Consider the following 18,605-nt stretch of genomic DNA (forward strand, 5'->3'; position numbering starts at 1 on the left):
TAATGTTATATTTTATAAAAACAATTAAAATTAAATGCAAATTTGGTATATAAACACTAATTTCACTGAAACTTATGTTAAAAATCAATTTTAATTGCACAAAAACAAAGTTCTAAACAAATTTTACAATAAAATGACGTTTGTTATCAAGACAACGTTGTCTAAACAATTGTTTATACAACACTGTCATAACGACGTTATAACGCTAATAAATGCCGTCTGTACCTGTTAATTTTTTATCATGATAACAGTTTGACGTTTAGCATAATAAATATTTGTCTAATATAGATAAGGTGTTTATAACAAACATCACTTAATTATAAAATTAATAATAAGCCCATGTGTGCAAAATCTTTGTTGTGGTTACTTATATTGATGGTTAAAGTTTGGTACATATTAATAAATAATTGCGTATTTCTAAATTCCTATGTTTATTCTGTAGGGATTTATAAATACCCAAAATAATTCAATTATATAGTTGATTTCTACACTATTTTTCAACGATATCTTCACACGTTTCAAAACAGCTGACTTAATAAAAACATTCAGATTTGTGTGTGCGTAAAAATTGTTTACGCTGAAGCCGCCGAGTCTGTTCTTTGTCGTGTAGTTTAAATATTAAATAAATTTAATGAAAATAGCCAAGTTTACTAATAATTATATTGTAAGTTTTATGAATTACACACATGGCCATGAGCGACTAATTAAAAATTATTCTTTCAGCGGTTATTTGCTCATAGAAATAAAGCTATTTTCACGAGTTATAAACCGGTAACGAAACTATCGTGTTCCTTATTTTACCAATATCAAAACGTTACGAATTATTTTGCAATGTTCAATACGAAATTATTCCGACATGCCCAAACGCAACATGGTGACGACACTGTTGACATAGACAATATCGTACTGTGCAAGGCTACTGTATTTGCACTTCCAGGTGAAAACAGTTTTGAGGACAACACACTTGAAAATGCGGATCGTAGCGCGAGTGATAATGAATCGGAAAATCTAAATACGGATAATAACGTGGTATCTGATGCGGATAATGTCATAAAATCGGAATCGCCACAATGTGTCTGGTTTTTTGAAGTTGAAGATGTAAATGTCTACAATTCTAAGGTAGGATTTTATATTTATAATTCTAAGCAGGATTTAACAATTTACCCTGTAGGAAATGGAACTAGTATTTTACTGGTACTAGTTTTTTATTTTGTTATAATTTCATATCTAGTCACCTGTCGCCTCAAATAACTAATATCTAAAGTACTGCTCAAAAATATAGCGCACCTTGTTTTAGGTTTTTATTCTTTTTATATTATTACAATAAATTAAGTTAGAAAAACATGATTGATGGCAAATTCAAGAACGAAGTCCAGTTTATGTAATAAGTATCAAAATTCCGTGTAAGTCGGCAAAATAACGGTAATAGGGCTTTTTATACAAAACTAACCATAAAAAACTGTTTCATAATTATAGCACACTCTTTGAAATACGTTGAAACAATATTGAAAAATGTTAATTAATTTTAAAAAATTGCAACTAATTATTATGAAAGGACAGTTGTCTATGCTTCTAAATGCAATTTAATTTGATGTGACAAATATTAAGCAGTTGTCTTTGGTTATTTTTGCTGAAATGTGTCTTGTAGTACTAGTAAATTTCTTTATGTCAAAATATGCCCCTAATGGGTCAATAGTCCATTTTTTTTTAATGAGAATTTAAAAATTTTTTTCCCAGGTAAACAACAGTCTGACCCTCTAACATGGGGTCAGACTGTTGGCATATTTAAGATTGTGATGATACAAATTGTAATAATTTTATCAAATTTCACCATAAAACCTTAAAAAACTTGCTTCTAATGTTTAATAATTATCTATGGAATAATAACACATCATTACTATGATCTGAATATGCTTAATTCTATGCAAGTTAAACCTCACATGTAATATAAAAAAATGAAGAACTAATCCGCAAATATCTAATATCGTATTACATCGATTTGATAATAAATTTGTATATTAATTAAATAAAAAGAATAGTTTTCTTTCGAATTGACCTCTATTTTCCATTTTTTGAAATTAAAATTTGCATTTACTGAAAATAAAATTTCCATTTATAAGAATTTTAAAAACATTTTTTGGTGGTGTTTCAGTTAGCACATGTGCATGTCTTAGCATCCTTTTTCTTGGCCTATTATCTTTTTTTAAGGATTTGAAAATACTAGAGTCACTAAATTTTTAACCTTTTGGAGAAAATATGATCATATTTTTGGGCCTATTTAAATATAGGCCTAGTTGAAATATTAAAAACGCTCAATGCTATCGCGCGAAATTCAGAAATTTTGGATCTATCAAGGAAATATTCTCATATAACATTGACCAAATTGTTATCAAATGTTTATAAATTATATTATGATTGAGTAATTAACGATTCATGTCTTCAGAATTTAAAATCGCTCCATAAATTGATTGTAAAATGCTAAAAAATGTTGTTCAAGTTCGATTTATGGTTTACACTTGTTTTGATAACATATGCAAATACTATTTTTTGCAACGTTAGAATCTTATTAAGCTCCGCTTTATTTACAACTTTGTTGGAAAATTCTAACGAGTAAACCGTTAACGGTACCTAAATATTGTTTGCCACCAATTTACGTTTTGTAAATTAAAAAACACTTCTTTTCTGATCGTCAACATAAGCACTACGTGCTCTTGGCGTTATTGCTTCTACGAGGTAAAATAATAATAATAAATAAATACAGAGAGATCTACGTCTCATTAAATTTGCAAATATTTTGTTTTATTTTCATAAAATCTTGGGAAATTGTGGTGGAGCTGAACATTTGGTCCTAGCGAACCGGATTTTTGTGTATCATACACACATAGATTTTTGGCATCTTCACTCCATCATCCTTTGGAAAACATACAGTCCACCGAAGATATATTTATTATTAATTTTTACGAAATTTCTACGAAATAAGGTACGTAAATATATTTCAATTGTGAGCAAGTGTTAAAAAATTCTATAGTTTCGCGATCACACACACATATTTTTTGTGATTTTTCAATTGGTTTAACTTGTTGTATTTGTGGATATTTTGCACTAATTTTAACTTTAATTTATATCAAAAAATATTTAAATTCTTTTGATCTTACGGACAATAATTTAAAGCGATATTGTTGATCTTATTTTATTATAAATTAGTGTTTCATTACATTTTCTTTTGTGCGTTTGTTTGTTTACAGATTTACATCTGTAAATTCTACCAACAAAATACATTACGGTGTATTCTTGTTCTTCCCTTATATTGGGTACCCTACGGTCGGTCAGTTTGACTATTATCAAGTTTGTTGATATAAATTTTGTAGTCAATTCGTAGTTTAATATCGAGTTATTAATTCATCTATTTTTATTACAATTTTTAAATATTAAAAATGTCGGTCACGTCACTAAATGCGTTTATTAGAGCATCGGATGCTATCGTTGCATACCGCGTGAGGTTTGATAATTTAGATGATGAATTGCATGACGTTTTTAAGTTGGAGATTCGGAAACGGGAGTTAGAAAGACTTTGGGACAAAGTTAATTCGACGTACGAAGTATGTCTTAACACTCTAGAGTCTAGTGAATTTAAAGTGGTAGCGGAAAAATATCAAGCCACATCTTATGAATATATTGAATGTGGAGGATCTATTTCTAAGAAAATAAGAACATTGGAATCCGCTTCAAAAACTAATGAACCTCCAACAGCGAATTTGAATTCCGATAATTCAGAGCATAATCTGACGCTCCCTCCATGCGATATCGACTCTTTCGTAGGGGATTATGTTTCATGGCCCGCTTTTAGGGATTTATTTACCGCAATTTACATTAATAGCTCGCGGCTTAGCAATATAGAACGTCTTTGCCATTTAATACGGAAAACCGAGGGTGAAGCTAAAACAATCGTTTCAAGATATCCATTAAATAATAATAGTTTTGAGTTAGCCTGGCGCGATTTAAGGAATGCATATGAGAATCCTCGTATGTTGGTGCATAACCAACTAAAGCTTTTATTTAGTCTTCCTGCCTTTGACAAGGAGTCGATCACAGCACTCAAAACCTTACAGAGCGGAATCGATAGTTTTCTTATGGCACTTTCTATTTATAATGTGCCTACAGATAATTGGGACCCAATTATCGTGTTTATGTGTATTCAACGTCTACCTAGTTCAACAATTATTTTATGGGAACAGGGCATTAAGGACAAATTAAGTTTATCTTCATGGAAAGATTTAGATAATTTTCTGAAGGAAAGAATTCTGACTTTGCAATGTCTTCAAGAAATTAAAGGTACAAACTCCACTAATATGGAATCTTCATTGCAATCTCACAATTCTTCCGTTAAAATTTCTTGTATTTTATGTCCTAATCAGTCCCACTACTTGCGAAATTGTCGTCGTTTTAAAAGTCTTTCCATATCTGATAGAATTTCAACAGTGAATGAGCATAACTTCTGCACTAATTGTTCGAGGACACATACTGCCAGAAGTTGCAAAATAAATAATAATTGTTATATATGCAATAATCGACATCACTCGATGCTTCATTTACAACATTTAGAAAATTCTGTGGTTGAAAGACCTACTGTTTCTACGGAACAGAACTCTGGTGCGGTTCTACGACCTACTAACTCCCACTACCAACAATCACATACGTCCAATAATGTAACGTCCAATTCACAAGTATTTCATACTAGTCAAAACCAGTCTGTTCTATTAGGCACAGCTACGGTAAATATAATTCATAATAACAATAAGCATCAGGTCCGCGCTTTAATTGATTCGGGTTTGGAATGCTCTTACATTTCTGAACGATTACGGAAAAGGTTAAAACTTCCCACGCATTCTGCACACGCTCAAGTTTCTGGCGTCAATAGTGTAGTTATTGGAGTTTCTAAATATTGTCCTGTGGAAATTGGTTCCGATTTAGACTCTTCAGTAAACCTTAGTACAAACACATTTGTTTTACCAAAAATTTCAGGAAATTTGCCTTCAACTTCCGTAAATATCGATATTAAAAAGTTATTGCCAAATCTTCGTTTGGCGGATTCTAATCTTTTAGATAGTAACATCGTATAATTTTACCGGAAGTACAGCAAAATATATTAGGGTCATTATTGGCACAAAAAACTGTATTTGGCTGGATTCTGACAGGACCAGCCAATCCTAGGGACTTCGAATCACATATCGCAAATTTACAATACACTACGTGGTCTAACGCTTCTTAACGTTTGTTTGAATATCACTTAAAATGCTCACAAGAATATATTTACGTCTACTTTAATATACATACTAAATTTAAATACACCACTTTGTGGTTGGGTCATTTATGACCATGCCCCTCTTTAAGGGGCCCAGTTCATGGTCTGCTTAAAACCATTCTCCATTTGAGAGCAGTATGTAGTCTGCGGAAAACTACATCCCATAGGCTTTGTCCTATGGGAACCCTTTTTCTACGAACCCAGTTCATGGTCTGCTTTAAAACCATTCTCCCTTTGAGAGCAGTATATAGTCTGCGGAAAACTACATCCCATAGGCTTTGTTCTATGGGAACCATTATTTTACCAGCCCAGTCTGGTGTGATACCTTTGATCACTTGTTTTATGAAAAAAAAAAATATTAACAAAAAAAAACAATAAATTTATAGATATAGATCTCAATGTTAATTGCAACACTCTTTAGTGTTGCAAGGTGGCCGGCAATGTTCAAGTTCGATTTATGGTTTACACTTGTTTTGATAACATATGCAAATACTATTTTTTGCAACGTTAGAATCTTATTAAGCTCCGCTTTATTTACAACTTTGTTGGAAAATTCTAACGAGTAAACCGTTAACGGTACCTAAATATTGTTTGCCACCAATTTACGTTTTGTAAATTAAAAAACACTTCTTTTCTGATCGTCAACATAAGCACTACGTGCTCTTGGCGTTATTGCTTCTACGAGGTAAAATAATAATAATAAATAAATACAGAGAGATCTACGTCTCATTAAATTTGCAAATATTTTGTTTTATTTTCATAAAATCTTGGGAAATTGTGGTGGAGCTGAACAAATGTATTTGTTAAAAAAAAACCAAAATGTTCGCTACACTTAGGCAACTCAACACCAACTGGAAGTAAATGGGTCTTAAAATATAGGGGCAGATGTATTTTATCATCCCGAGATCCAATATTGATAAACATTTCATTTAAGAATATTTTATTGCCAATTTGATTATAAATGCGCTATAATTTTGAATCAATAATTAAGGACTTGTTTCGTAAAATATTTTCTAGCGCAGTTATTTTGCTATTTTAAAATAAATTTCAATATTGTTTTAATAAAGTGGACTATATGCTTTAATTTACCGCAAAAAAAATTTATTATCTTAAGTTTTTTTAATGGTATAAAAAGAGAAAATAATAAACAAAAAATGCGCTATATTTTTGAGCAGTGCTTTATTTTAAAAAAATTATTCCTACAAGGGCAAAGAGGGGTCGTTAATTTCTTAAGAATCTTGTAATAAAATTTTAATTTTTTCAGAACGCGTTTGTAAGTGATCACGAGCAAACGTCTCAAATTGTCGGATCATACAAATAATTTATTTTTTTCAATTAGAGAAGAATATCAGTAATAACTGTTTTTTATTTCTCGTCTTACTTTTTGTTGTTGTTACAAAGAACTCTCATTAAATTTATACATAACCAGAAAAATAAAAAACTAGAAAAAAAACATTAAATAATTCTAGACATATGGGGGAAAAAAATTAAGCGATCCTCCGGATCGGTTGACCCCTCAAAATCAACTAATATTCACTACCGATAAAAATAAAAAGTTAACTATTTCCACAGTCGGTCCAAAATATTTAATTATGAGTAGAATCAAAAAAATTGTAAATGATAGTGAATCAGTCAAAGATGAAAGTTTTGTAAACGTGTCTCCATTTCTCATCAAAAAAGTCATTGATAACATATGCGGCAGTGAAGTACAATTTTGTATAAAAATACGAGATGGTAATATACTAATCAAAACAAAAAACCATTTACTAGCATCAAAATTGATCACCCTCACATCACTCTCTCCAACTATTCATGTCGATGTACGAGAACACACTAATCTCAACTTCTCGAATGGTGTAATCTATTCAAGCGACTTAAGAGGCATGGATGAAGAAGAAATTCTTAATGAATTAAAAAGTCAAAGTGTTTCTGAAGTGAGAAAAATATTAAAAAAAATGGTAAAGATCTTATCGAAACTGGACTCATAATCATTACTATTGCTACTCTTAACTTACCAGAATATATAAACATCGGTTACGAAAAGGTTAAACTTCACCCGTACGTCCCCTATCCAAATGAAACACCATCATGTACCAACATCGAGTCAAAACCACTCTCTCTGAAACCAAAGACCGTTACTCTCCACCCTAGAAATACTTTAAATAGAAACAAACAAGGTATAAAAAGGAAAAATAACAAAAAAAATTGGAAATAAAAAAAAAAAAACAATCTAAACCCCAAAATAACATTGATGATATCGATTCAACAGAATCAATGTCACAAGATAACGAGTAAAACAATGTATTTACAGTATGTACTCTACTGTCTGAATAGCATCATCCTGTGTGGTGGTTGATACAATGAAGAGTGACAGGGATTTACACTCTGTTATTCTGTTTGGCTCATCCTCCACATAGGGTTTTGATATTAAGATATTAGGAATCAATGTCACAAGATAACGAGTAAAACAATGTATTTACAGTATGTACTCTACTGTCTGAATAGCATCATCCTGTGTGGTGGTTGATACAATGAAGAGTGACAGGGTTTTACACTCTGTTATTCTGTTTGGCTCATCCTCCACATAGGGTTTTGATATTAAGATAGTATTATGAATTTATTAAACTATGTATTTACCATAACCTACAATACATTAACACAATTGTTCTTAAATTAATTATCTATTATATATTAAGTCATCATGCTATCTTTAAATATCTTACAATGGAACATAAGAGGATATATAGTAAACTATAATGAATTACAAACAATTATTAAAGAACATGACATTAAACTTATTTCGATTCAAGAATCACACATTATCAATACTGTAAACATCCCAGTACCAATAAATATTACGATGTATAACTATAATAAATCTAATTCGTATGGTGGTGTATCGTTTTTAGTACACAACTCTATACAACATAAACATATGTTTAGAAATTTACTCGAATATAAAATTTAATATCATATCAGCTTATATTTCTCTAAGTGTAACTTTTAACTATACTAACCTCCAAAACGTTCTTGGAAATTTCAGTACTCCTACACTTATAATAGCTGGCACCAAAATTGGGGTTCTAATAGAAATAATAAGAGAGGAATAATTATTGACAAATTCATAACCAACTATAATCTCATACTGCTAAACGACAAATCCCCTATACATTTTTCTATACAAAATACTTTAACACATATAGACTTATCTTTCTGTTCTCCTGAACTTTTTGTACACACTAGTTGGAATGTAGATGACCATTTCCCAATTATTATATCTTTATTTAAAAACAACTATGAATCGACTCAATCAATCAAACCCCATTTCAAAATCGATATAGCTAATTGGGACATTTACTCCGAAAAATGTATATCTTTTGAACTAGATAGACCAATTCATTCTAATGTTAACAAAGAAGCTGCAAATTTAAGAAAAATTATTATTCAGTCATCAAACGAATCTATCCCACAATCAAAACCACTTAATTCACGCGTTTCAGTTCCATGGTGGAACCATCAACTTACTCTCTTAAAAAGAGAGAAAAACAGACTATGGTATATATTTAGGAGAAATATTAATAATGATAATATGATTAGATATAAGAGGGCAAACGCACTTTTCAAGAAGGAAATTAAAACCGCTAAACGCAAATCACTTTATAACTTTACCTCGGAAATTAACCCTAACACTCCAATTAGAAAATTATGGCATAATATTAGAAGATTTTGCGGTTATAAAACTTCATTTAATATCCACTGTATACAAAGCGACACTCCCGTATAATATACTAACCAATCAAACTGATATTGCGAACGAACTAGGCAGATTCTGGTCTCACAATTCTTTCGACAATATATTCCCAAGAAAATTCCAAAATAGTAAATCGAATTATAGTAATATGATAAATATTAACAATAAATATTAAATATTAACGATAAATATTAAATATTACTCCTAACGAAACAACTCAAATTATAAAACAAGATATGTTTAATATCGAATTTATTTCCACCCTTCAGAAACTTAAAGGTAAATCCCCAGGCCTCGACAGAATTTCTTATAGTATGATTAAAAACTCTCCAGATATAATAAAGTGCAGAATTTTAAAACTTTTTAATAACATATTTAAAACACATATTCCTCAACAATACAAAACTTCTTTAGTAATTCCCATTCTAAAACCCAATAGTGACCAAACCATTATAAAATCCTATAGACCAATTTCTCTAAATTCCTGTATCGGAAAAATTATTGATAGAATTATTGCAAATAGAATTTGGTGGGTAATATCATCCAAAAATTTTCTTAACACAAACCAGATGGGTTTTAGGAAAGGCAAAGCTACTGCCGACGCACTTATGTTTATAGAACATATAGCTGCAAGCAGTCTTAGCACTAAAAGCCAATGTACATTGATCTCACTTGACTTTGAAAGGGCATATGACAAAGTAGGTATTCATTCAGTTATTGAACAACTTATCTTATGGAAATTTGATCCTAAAATAATAAAATATGTGATTAATTTCATGACAAATAGAAAATTCGTAGTCCGTTTAGGAAGAAAATGTTCCCAATCGTATAACTTATGTAATGGAATTCCACAGGGTTCTCCCCTGTCAGTCGTACTATTTCTCATCGCATATAATAAACTGTGTAATATCATATCAATACACAAGAACATTTACTTTAGTGCTTATGCTGATGATTTTAACTTAGTAATAAAATCAAACAGAACGACGAACCTAAATATTAATATCAGTCATATAATTAAGGATATTCTACAGGTGTGAAGGATCAGGTGCTGTACTTTCACGTAATAAATGTCAGTATCTGCACATTTGCAGAAAACATAATTGCTCATGTAACATTATTACAGGCGATATTCAACTCAAACAGACTAATGAATTAAAAATATTGGGACTAAATTTTAATAAACTCTCAGATGGGATAAACACATTACTAATTCAGTAAGGGACCTAATTAAACGCTCAAATATAATTAAGTGTTTATCATCATTGAAATTCATGTCAACACTATCACAATAATCAACGCATTTAAAGCACTGATTATATCCAAAATTAAAGGTACGGATTGTTTATTTATGGTAAAGCACCGAAAACTTTCTTAAGAAGAATTAAGACAATAATAAATTCAAACATTCGATATGCTATTGGTGCTCACAGAACAACCCCTATTAATAATATATTATTTGAATCCAATATTCTTGATTTAGATTACTTATACGAAATAACAGCTATTTTTCATGCTGTTGAATATTGCAAATAACCAGGACAATATGCTATATGCACGGATTCGTTATCCGCAATCCATGATATCACTAATATAAGAAATAACAACTTTTACGCTGTAAATATTAGGAACTCAATTATTCGAGAATATCCGAAACTTATAATAATTTGGATACCTGGTCACTCATTGATCAAAGGTAACGAATTCGCCGATCATGCTGCCAAAGAAGCCATCAGGTCACCACTATTAGGAACCATCAATAGAAATTTTTCAGATATCATAAAATATATAAAAGAACAATCAATCGAGCGTAATTTATTTGGGATCTAACAAATAATTGGTACAAGTCAATTAATCATAATAAAATAAATATCTCTTCATGGTCACTGAACATTAGTAGCATAAGACGGTTGGATTTAATAAAATTCATTAGGCTTCGCTTGGGGCATACTAAAGTTACACATGACCACATTTTTAAAGGAAATAGTCCTCTTTTGTGACTGTGATTTCAACAGTCCATTAGACATACCTCATATTCTCTTATACTGCCCAAAATATGAACTCCATAGACTAAATATATTTTCAAATGATAATCCTCTCTCATTACTTTCTTCACCCACTGAACAATCCATTAAACAAATAACTCTATTTTTGAAATCAATAAAATTATATGATAAAATCTAACTCTATAACTAACTCTATCTATATATATATATATATATATATATATATATATATATATGTATCTTAATGCATATAATTTAGCTTAAGGCTTTGTTGCTATAGCTTATATATTTAGTAGATACATTAATGTATTAATTGAACTGTTGTAAATAAAAAAGTAAATAATTTTAATTTTTTGCTTTTGTTATCTATCTATCTATCCGACAGATGGCGTCGAAGTTTCAGTTTTCAACCAAACCGATTATTTTTAAATTTGAGTGGTATATAGATAGATCCTTACGTGTTGAATCCTCTTGTCAAATCAACGGTCTGCAAAGCGAACCCGGCACCACTAGCTTTAAATAAATTTCTTCTGATATTTCGGAAAATATTTTAAAAATATTCCTCAATTTGAAATATTTCCCATATTCATACAGTTATTCACAACAATAAGTATACAGAAATACTGATAATTGCTTTCATTTACATAAGGATAGCATTTTTTCAAAAAAGATAAAAGTAACACATTTATTTATTACAAACAATTATGATAATTATTATTCACTACATTTTTCCTGGATATTTTTGTTATTTGAGTTCTCATTTAAGGTGATGTTAAATAGTTGCACAAGAAAATCTGCATTTGTTTTAATAAAAGAAGCACTTTTATTGATTTTTTTATTATTAAAATAAATTTCTACAATCACAAATGTATTATAAACTGAAATTATAAAATATTTTATTTTTTGTCTTTTCAAATTTTTCTTTTCATTTGTCAAAAATGTATGTAGCCCTATGAGCTAGTAAAATTTTATTCACCTCATATCTATCAAAAATTTTATTTTTCAAGTAAATTGTTACCGATTGGCACACACCAAAGAATAATAAGAAATTGGGGCTTGTCAGTTGGTACGTAAAGGAGTTGTCATTCGGTACCTAACTCTAAGTATGTATTGGTAGAATTTTTGTATTAGTATTGGAGCTCCAACCACTTTCACCACACTTTCCAAACATACATACTTGCATAAAATCGTACATACAAAATTTAGGAAAAATAAATAACATTTCAATTTCTACATTCGCAGATTTTTTAATTTATTTTGCCCACATCTAATCAGTAAACATTTAATAAATATATTTTTCGGACTTAAAATCTCTTTTTTTGCAAAAAAATAAGTTTATTTTAAATAATTTTTTCATTTTCAATACCAAAATATACAACTTTGTTTTGTCAATTTTAATTTCAACACACAAAAATTAATTGTCAAAAAAATTAAAAAAATATTTTTTTAGTTTGTGAAAAATAAAAATATTTCGGATTGTTAAATGCGATAAAATTGTGTAAAAAATTAAAAAATAGTTATGTGTTTGTGAAAAAACGTCGTTCAAGTCCTATTATCCCGGTATTTTCGCGAAAAAGTTTTGAAGTATTGTGAGAGAATTGAGTTCTCACAAGTGTGTTGAATTTACACAGAACTCGTCTGTGAAGAGAAGGAAATGTTATTGTTGTAAAACAATGTCATAGTCCAACTTCTTATTATTCTTTGGCACACACTCTTTATAACAAAATATTTTTTACACAATAACTTGGAAAAAATCCACTTTTAGTTCCGAAAAATTGAAATTTTTGGTAATTGAATATTATTTATAGGAGCATTTTTTTCATATTTAAGGCCATCTTGCTATTTAAACCCCCGGAGTTTTGGATCGGATATTCAAAAATATCCCTTGTTTGTTCAATATGATGCATTAGAAGACGATATTTGAACTTTTAAAGTAATTATTTCTTTACAATAATTGCAATCCATTTCGGTCCAATGCCGTTTTTAACAAGATATAGCGTTCATATTCGATATTTAATGGGGATTTCCTAAAATTTATTTCTTAAAATGCGAAATTATTAATACTTGTACTAATTTCCATTAATTAATGCCCCTATTATGGTTTACAACTCAACTCAGTTGAGTTGAAATTGAAACAACTCAACTTTAGAACAACTCAACTTATATTTGGTATTATGAATTACAACCAATTTCAGTTGTAATTGTGTTGATGTTGCCAACCTAAAAAGTGCTTTTTTGTCATAAAATTAAGTGAAAAGTTTATGAATTTCTGTTTTTCGTAAATGAAAAATGTATTGAACATCTTTTTATTGTAAATTCGCTTGAAATCAGTGATTAATGAAATTTAAAAAAAAATGTTTAAAAAAAAACTTTACTTTGTTTTATTTTAAAAATTTATTCTAAACAATTGAGTTGTAATTTGTTACAACTGCTTTTGATAAGTTGTAATTTTTTTCAAAAAAGTTGTAATAAATTTCAACTTTAAATTTTAAGTTGTTATCGATAATACCAAAGACCAAAATTTCAACTAAAGAAGAGTTGAGTTGTAAACCATAATAGGGGCATAAAACAAGTTTTTTGATTCCAATCATCCATTATACACTTCTAAATACTACCAATAATCGTCAAATGGTGACCATGTCAATAACTTACACTACATATCGGTTCCGAAATTGATCATTGTCCAAAATAATAAGATTTTTATATTAAATCAGGCTCAATTAGTGGTATGAATACGAATTGAACAATTTTGAACAAGGGTACGTCTTAATTTGTTGCTAGAACAAATAAAATGCCCCATCCATAAAACATGGTTATTGTCTCGGGTATATCAAGGTAGGATTAGTAACATTTTTGTATACTTTGGAAATCGGAGGATTTGAAAAACCTGTTTAAATTAAAGGAAATATATGGAATTATCAAAATTTTCAAGTATATGTTGTAAGTATTAAGAAATCGGAGTTAAATTTCGGATTATAACAACGTACTGTGTTCAAAATGGCCAAATCCAAGCATATCGCATTAATTTAAAAATAACAACTCTTTTTCAAAAGTTAAAAATACAACTTCTAATGCATCATTTGGAAGGTTCAATGACCACCAGATCCAAAATCCGGGTCTAAAGCGGTAAAATATTTCGTAGAAATGAGAAAAACTGTTCTACTAATTAATTCCGGAGCCAATCGGCCCAAATTTCAAAATGTCGGATCTAAAAGTGGATTTTTCCAAGTTATTGTGTACAAAATATTTTATTATAAAGTCATTTTATTCAAACTGGTAAAATTTTCATAAATTTTGTTAATATCATTAAACCAAATATATATTGAAATGATCTGTATACTTACTTTTGTGACGTAAATTTTGCACCTATTTAACTTCACCTTAAATGAGAACTAAATAACAAAAATATTCAGAAAAAAGTAGTGAATAATAATTATTATAATTGTTTTTAATAAATAAATATGTTACTTTTTTCGTTTTTTGAAAAAGTAATATCCTTTTTTAAATAAAACCAATTGTCAGTATTTCTGTATATTTATTTTTGTGATTAACTGTATGTACATACATATGTACATTTTAGAAACATTGCTTTGAAAAATATAATTATTTGCTAACTTATTGCATTACTGTAAAATGCGAATATTTATAAACAAAATGTAATCAATGTACATAAGAATGATAATTACTTCACACAGAAACAACATTTCAAATTAAAATGTACAAAAAAATATGAAACAAGAAGAACTTATTTACTTTCATTGTTATGCATTCTAGAAAATTATTTAGAGTGTACGTTGTTTTTGTAAATTATGCTCTTGTTTTTACAAGTTGTTTTTGTTTTTTCAAGTTGTGTTTGCAATTTCTTTAACAAAGCGACATCAACCTGCTTTGTTGAATGCTGTCAAGCAACTAAATAAAATATTTGTATTTTTGATGCTCTTGTTTAGAAGTTCGCCTGCGATCGTGTTGTGTACGTGTAATTTGCCGAAAATCTTCGTTGTCAGAACAATACTAGCGCCGACGTGTGATATACATATATAAAATTGAATGTGTGTTTGTTTGTATGTTTATTTGTTTGTATGTTTGTGGGTTTATATGTTTGTATGTTTGAAAGTTATAGACTACTAAACGGCTAAACCGATTTTCATCAAATTTTCACAGCACATTCCTGTATGTCTGGCAATAGGCTACTTTTTATTTCCGATCATGGCGAAAAATGACAGTGTTATTTATAATTATATTAAACTTAGTTGTGCCAATTTTTGGGAAGATAGTAGTATATTTATCGTAGTTATGAGCTAAAAGGCCCAAATCGGTAGCTCCGGTTGTATGGGGGCTAGGGCAAAAATTGGTCCGATCCTTATAAAATTTAATGTCGACATTTATGTTTATATAAAATCTATTTGTGGCAAATTTCATCGTGATACTAGTGTTTATAAGTGAATTGTGGTCATTCAAGTCATTTTCTGAAGGGGATTTTGTGTGGGGGATAGCGTCAAAGAATGCCCGATCATTATAAAAATCGACAGTGTTATTTATAATTATATCAAACTTAGTTGCGCCGATTTGGAGAGATAGTAGTATATTTGACAAAGTTATGAGCTAAAAGGCCCAAATCGGAAGGTCCGCTTATATGGGGGCTAGGGTAAAACTTGGTCCGATCCCTATAAAATTTATTGTTGGGAATTATGTTTATATAAAACTCATTTGTGCCAAATTTCATCGTGATACTAGTGTTCATAAGTGAATTGTGGATATTCAAGTCATTTTCTGAGGGGGACTTTGTATGGGGGCTAGGGCCAAATAATGCCCTATCTTTACGAAAATCACTAAAATTATTAAGACATATATAAAACTAAATTTTTCCAATTTTTGTAGAGATAGTAGATCATTTAACAGAATTACCAGGTCAATAGCCCTATTCGGGGGGTCAGATTGTATGGGGGCTAGGTGAAATAATGGACCGATTTCAACCATTTTCAATAGCGTTCGTCCTTGGACCAAGAGAAGTGCATGTTCCAAATTTCATCAAATTATCTCAAAAATTGCGACCTGTAGAGTGCGACCAAAATAAATCGACCAAAAAACGCTGTTTTAAATTTTTGTCCCCGTCGATTTTATTCAAATCAGGAGCATATATTCTACTTCTTAATGCGGTTTCTATGGCGTATAAATTAGATCCCTAACTCATTCGGTTTATGTTTTTCTAACCTCAATATATTTTGGACTGCATAAAAAAATGAATGAAAAATGAAAAACAAAATATCATTTTTTAAGATATTCCAGGATAAAGGACATTCATGCAATTTTAATGAAATGTTAAAAACGAGTAATCGAAGACCTGTCGAGCGAAATATCATTTGTTAAAATCGGATAGCTGGTTCCAAAGTTAATCAGTCATCAACATTTCTAATTTTGAGATGCCCTACTTTAGAGTTTTGATAAAATATGAACCGAGTAAGATAAGGATCCAATTTATACGCCATAGAGACCGCAATTAAGAGTAGAATGTATGTTTCGAGTTATAACTAAATCGAAAGTGATGAAAATTTGAAGTGGTCGAAATGTCTGTGGAATTAACCTACATAATTCAAATGTAACATCGTAAAAGGTTACAATAAATGTTTGCCTTGTCGTAGACGATATTAAAATTAATAATTAACAAACAATTTTAATTAGTTGCGGTTCTATTACAGATTGTAGATAGTCGTTAAATGAAAATAATTAAGCTTATGCTATGTTTCCACTGAGGCGTTTTGAGCAAATATAGTGGATTTGGGCAAAACTAGTTGAAATCATGTAGATTTGCCATACAGTTTTGACAAATCCAAATGTACTTAATCTACTAGATTTGATTTAAAACATGTCGAAAATGTACAAGATTTGCTTATACAACACTGCGTTGTGTCTGGGATAAGTAAGTTGAATGTTTTCATCGAAAAAGTGACTTTTCATTTCGAAAAAAAAACAAAACAAATTATAATTTTAAAACTAGTGGCATTTAATAAACTAATTTATACTTTTACCACTGTAATATTGTATTTTGAATGTTTAATTTTGAAGGAAATTAACATTACTGTCGTTATATCAAAATAAAATTACGGGATTTGTTCGTAAATTCGAATATCAAAAACGAGTAAGTTCAGTGGTAACACCTTGAAAAGATTTACGCAAATCTAGTAGATTTCAAGCCAGTGGAAACATAGTATTAGACAATCTAACTAGTTTCTACATCATCTGGGTTCATTACGATTCCACGTTGGAATGTAGCGATTTTTAGTTGGCTTATATATTTCCTTCGTAGAAGATGAACGTTTTGTCTAATTCCAGGTAAAATTAGCTGGGGGTATACGTCAGCTCCTAATAATATTTCTACAGGCCTGCTTCCGAAAGGATTCGAATCTGCCAAATGCAGGTTTGGCAATTTGTCGGCATTGACCGAAACCGAAGACAAATTTTCCGAAATGCTTGGCGAAATAGAAGCCGAAGTATTTAATAAAAATGATGATCCAGTACTACAACCTATTATCTATTGGACCGTCCAACACTAAAAATTAGACACGAACCAGATAATATACGTCTGAAACTATAAATTTAATGAAGAAAAACTGCGTCTTTAGTTTTTCATTTCGTGATCCTGTGTCTTTTTTAAAGGACTTCAAAGTTTTAAAAAGCTAATTTTTCAAAAAATATTTTAAAGTACTTCTACTGATCAAACAATGTCAAATTTGATGTCAGGCGAACAAGAAGAGTTATAAACTATTTTGAGTTATTTTTATTCTGTCAGGATTTTATTTGTGCTCCGATTTTGTTAAACTTTGAATTGAATTTTATAATATCTTCAAAAGTTACAAGGTTGAATTTTATGAAATTAAGAAAGATTTTTCTTCTTTACAAGGAAAATTGTCTAAATATGGAGAATTTTTTTCTAAATTCACAAATTTAGACAATTTTCTCTCCGAAACCAAAACGCATACGAACTACTAAGGCATCATCAACATCTCCTAAAGATTCAAATATTGCAGCTCCTAACCAGTTTGCAGTTAATTAACCCATAAATCCTAATCCTACCAATCAGCTTGTCCTTACCCAACAAACGAATGAAAAACAAAACTAATTTCCAAATTCATTTGATGTTACTACATTTTCATTCTCGAATATCCCAACATACGCGAACGTTGTTTCTGATCAGACCTCAAATACGGCTCCCTCCTGCTCAAATCCTCCAGTATCTCCTTATCAGTGAATCCACTTCATCCTAATGAACAAATTTCTAATAACTATCCTCCTGTACAAACTCCCTTACCGTCCAACTCCTCTAATATTACAACAAGCAAAAGTGTTAACAACCAATCTTTAAATACATTTGATACCGTTGCACAGTGGTATAGGAAAAAAAAGAGGGAAATAATTCGGTAACTTCTAAACGGTTAATCCGAGTAAGTTCAGTGGTAACACCTTGAAAAGATTTACGCAAATCTAGTAGATTTCAAGCCAGTGGAAACATAGTATTAGACAATCTAACTAGTTTCTACATCATCTGGGT

General features: G+C 30.0%; 1 protein-coding gene across 2 annotated transcripts in view; it reads left to right on the plus strand.

The window, feature by feature from the left end:
* The first annotated feature begins 510 nt into the window (after nt 1–510).
* Nucleotides 511–18,605, plus strand: part of LOC119605197 (RNA pseudouridylate synthase domain-containing protein 2-like) — a 137,641-nt gene continuing 119,546 nt past the window's right edge. For both annotated transcript variants that reach the window (XM_037958157.1, XM_037958158.1), the window contains exons 1-2: nt 511–664; nt 724–1,119. In XM_037958157.1, coding sequence (XP_037814085.1) covers nt 632–664; nt 724–1,119 — 429 coding nt within the window. In that variant the 5' untranslated portion in view covers nt 511–631. The remainder of the gene's footprint in view (nt 665–723; nt 1,120–18,605) is intronic.

Source organism: Lucilia sericata, unplaced genomic scaffold (assembly GCF_015586225.1).
Source record: "Lucilia sericata isolate MDLA Ls3-8-SP2 unplaced genomic scaffold, ASM1558622v1 Contig000463F_arrow, whole genome shotgun sequence".
In the NCBI taxonomy this organism is placed as follows: Eukaryota; Metazoa; Arthropoda; class Insecta; order Diptera; family Calliphoridae; genus Lucilia; species Lucilia sericata.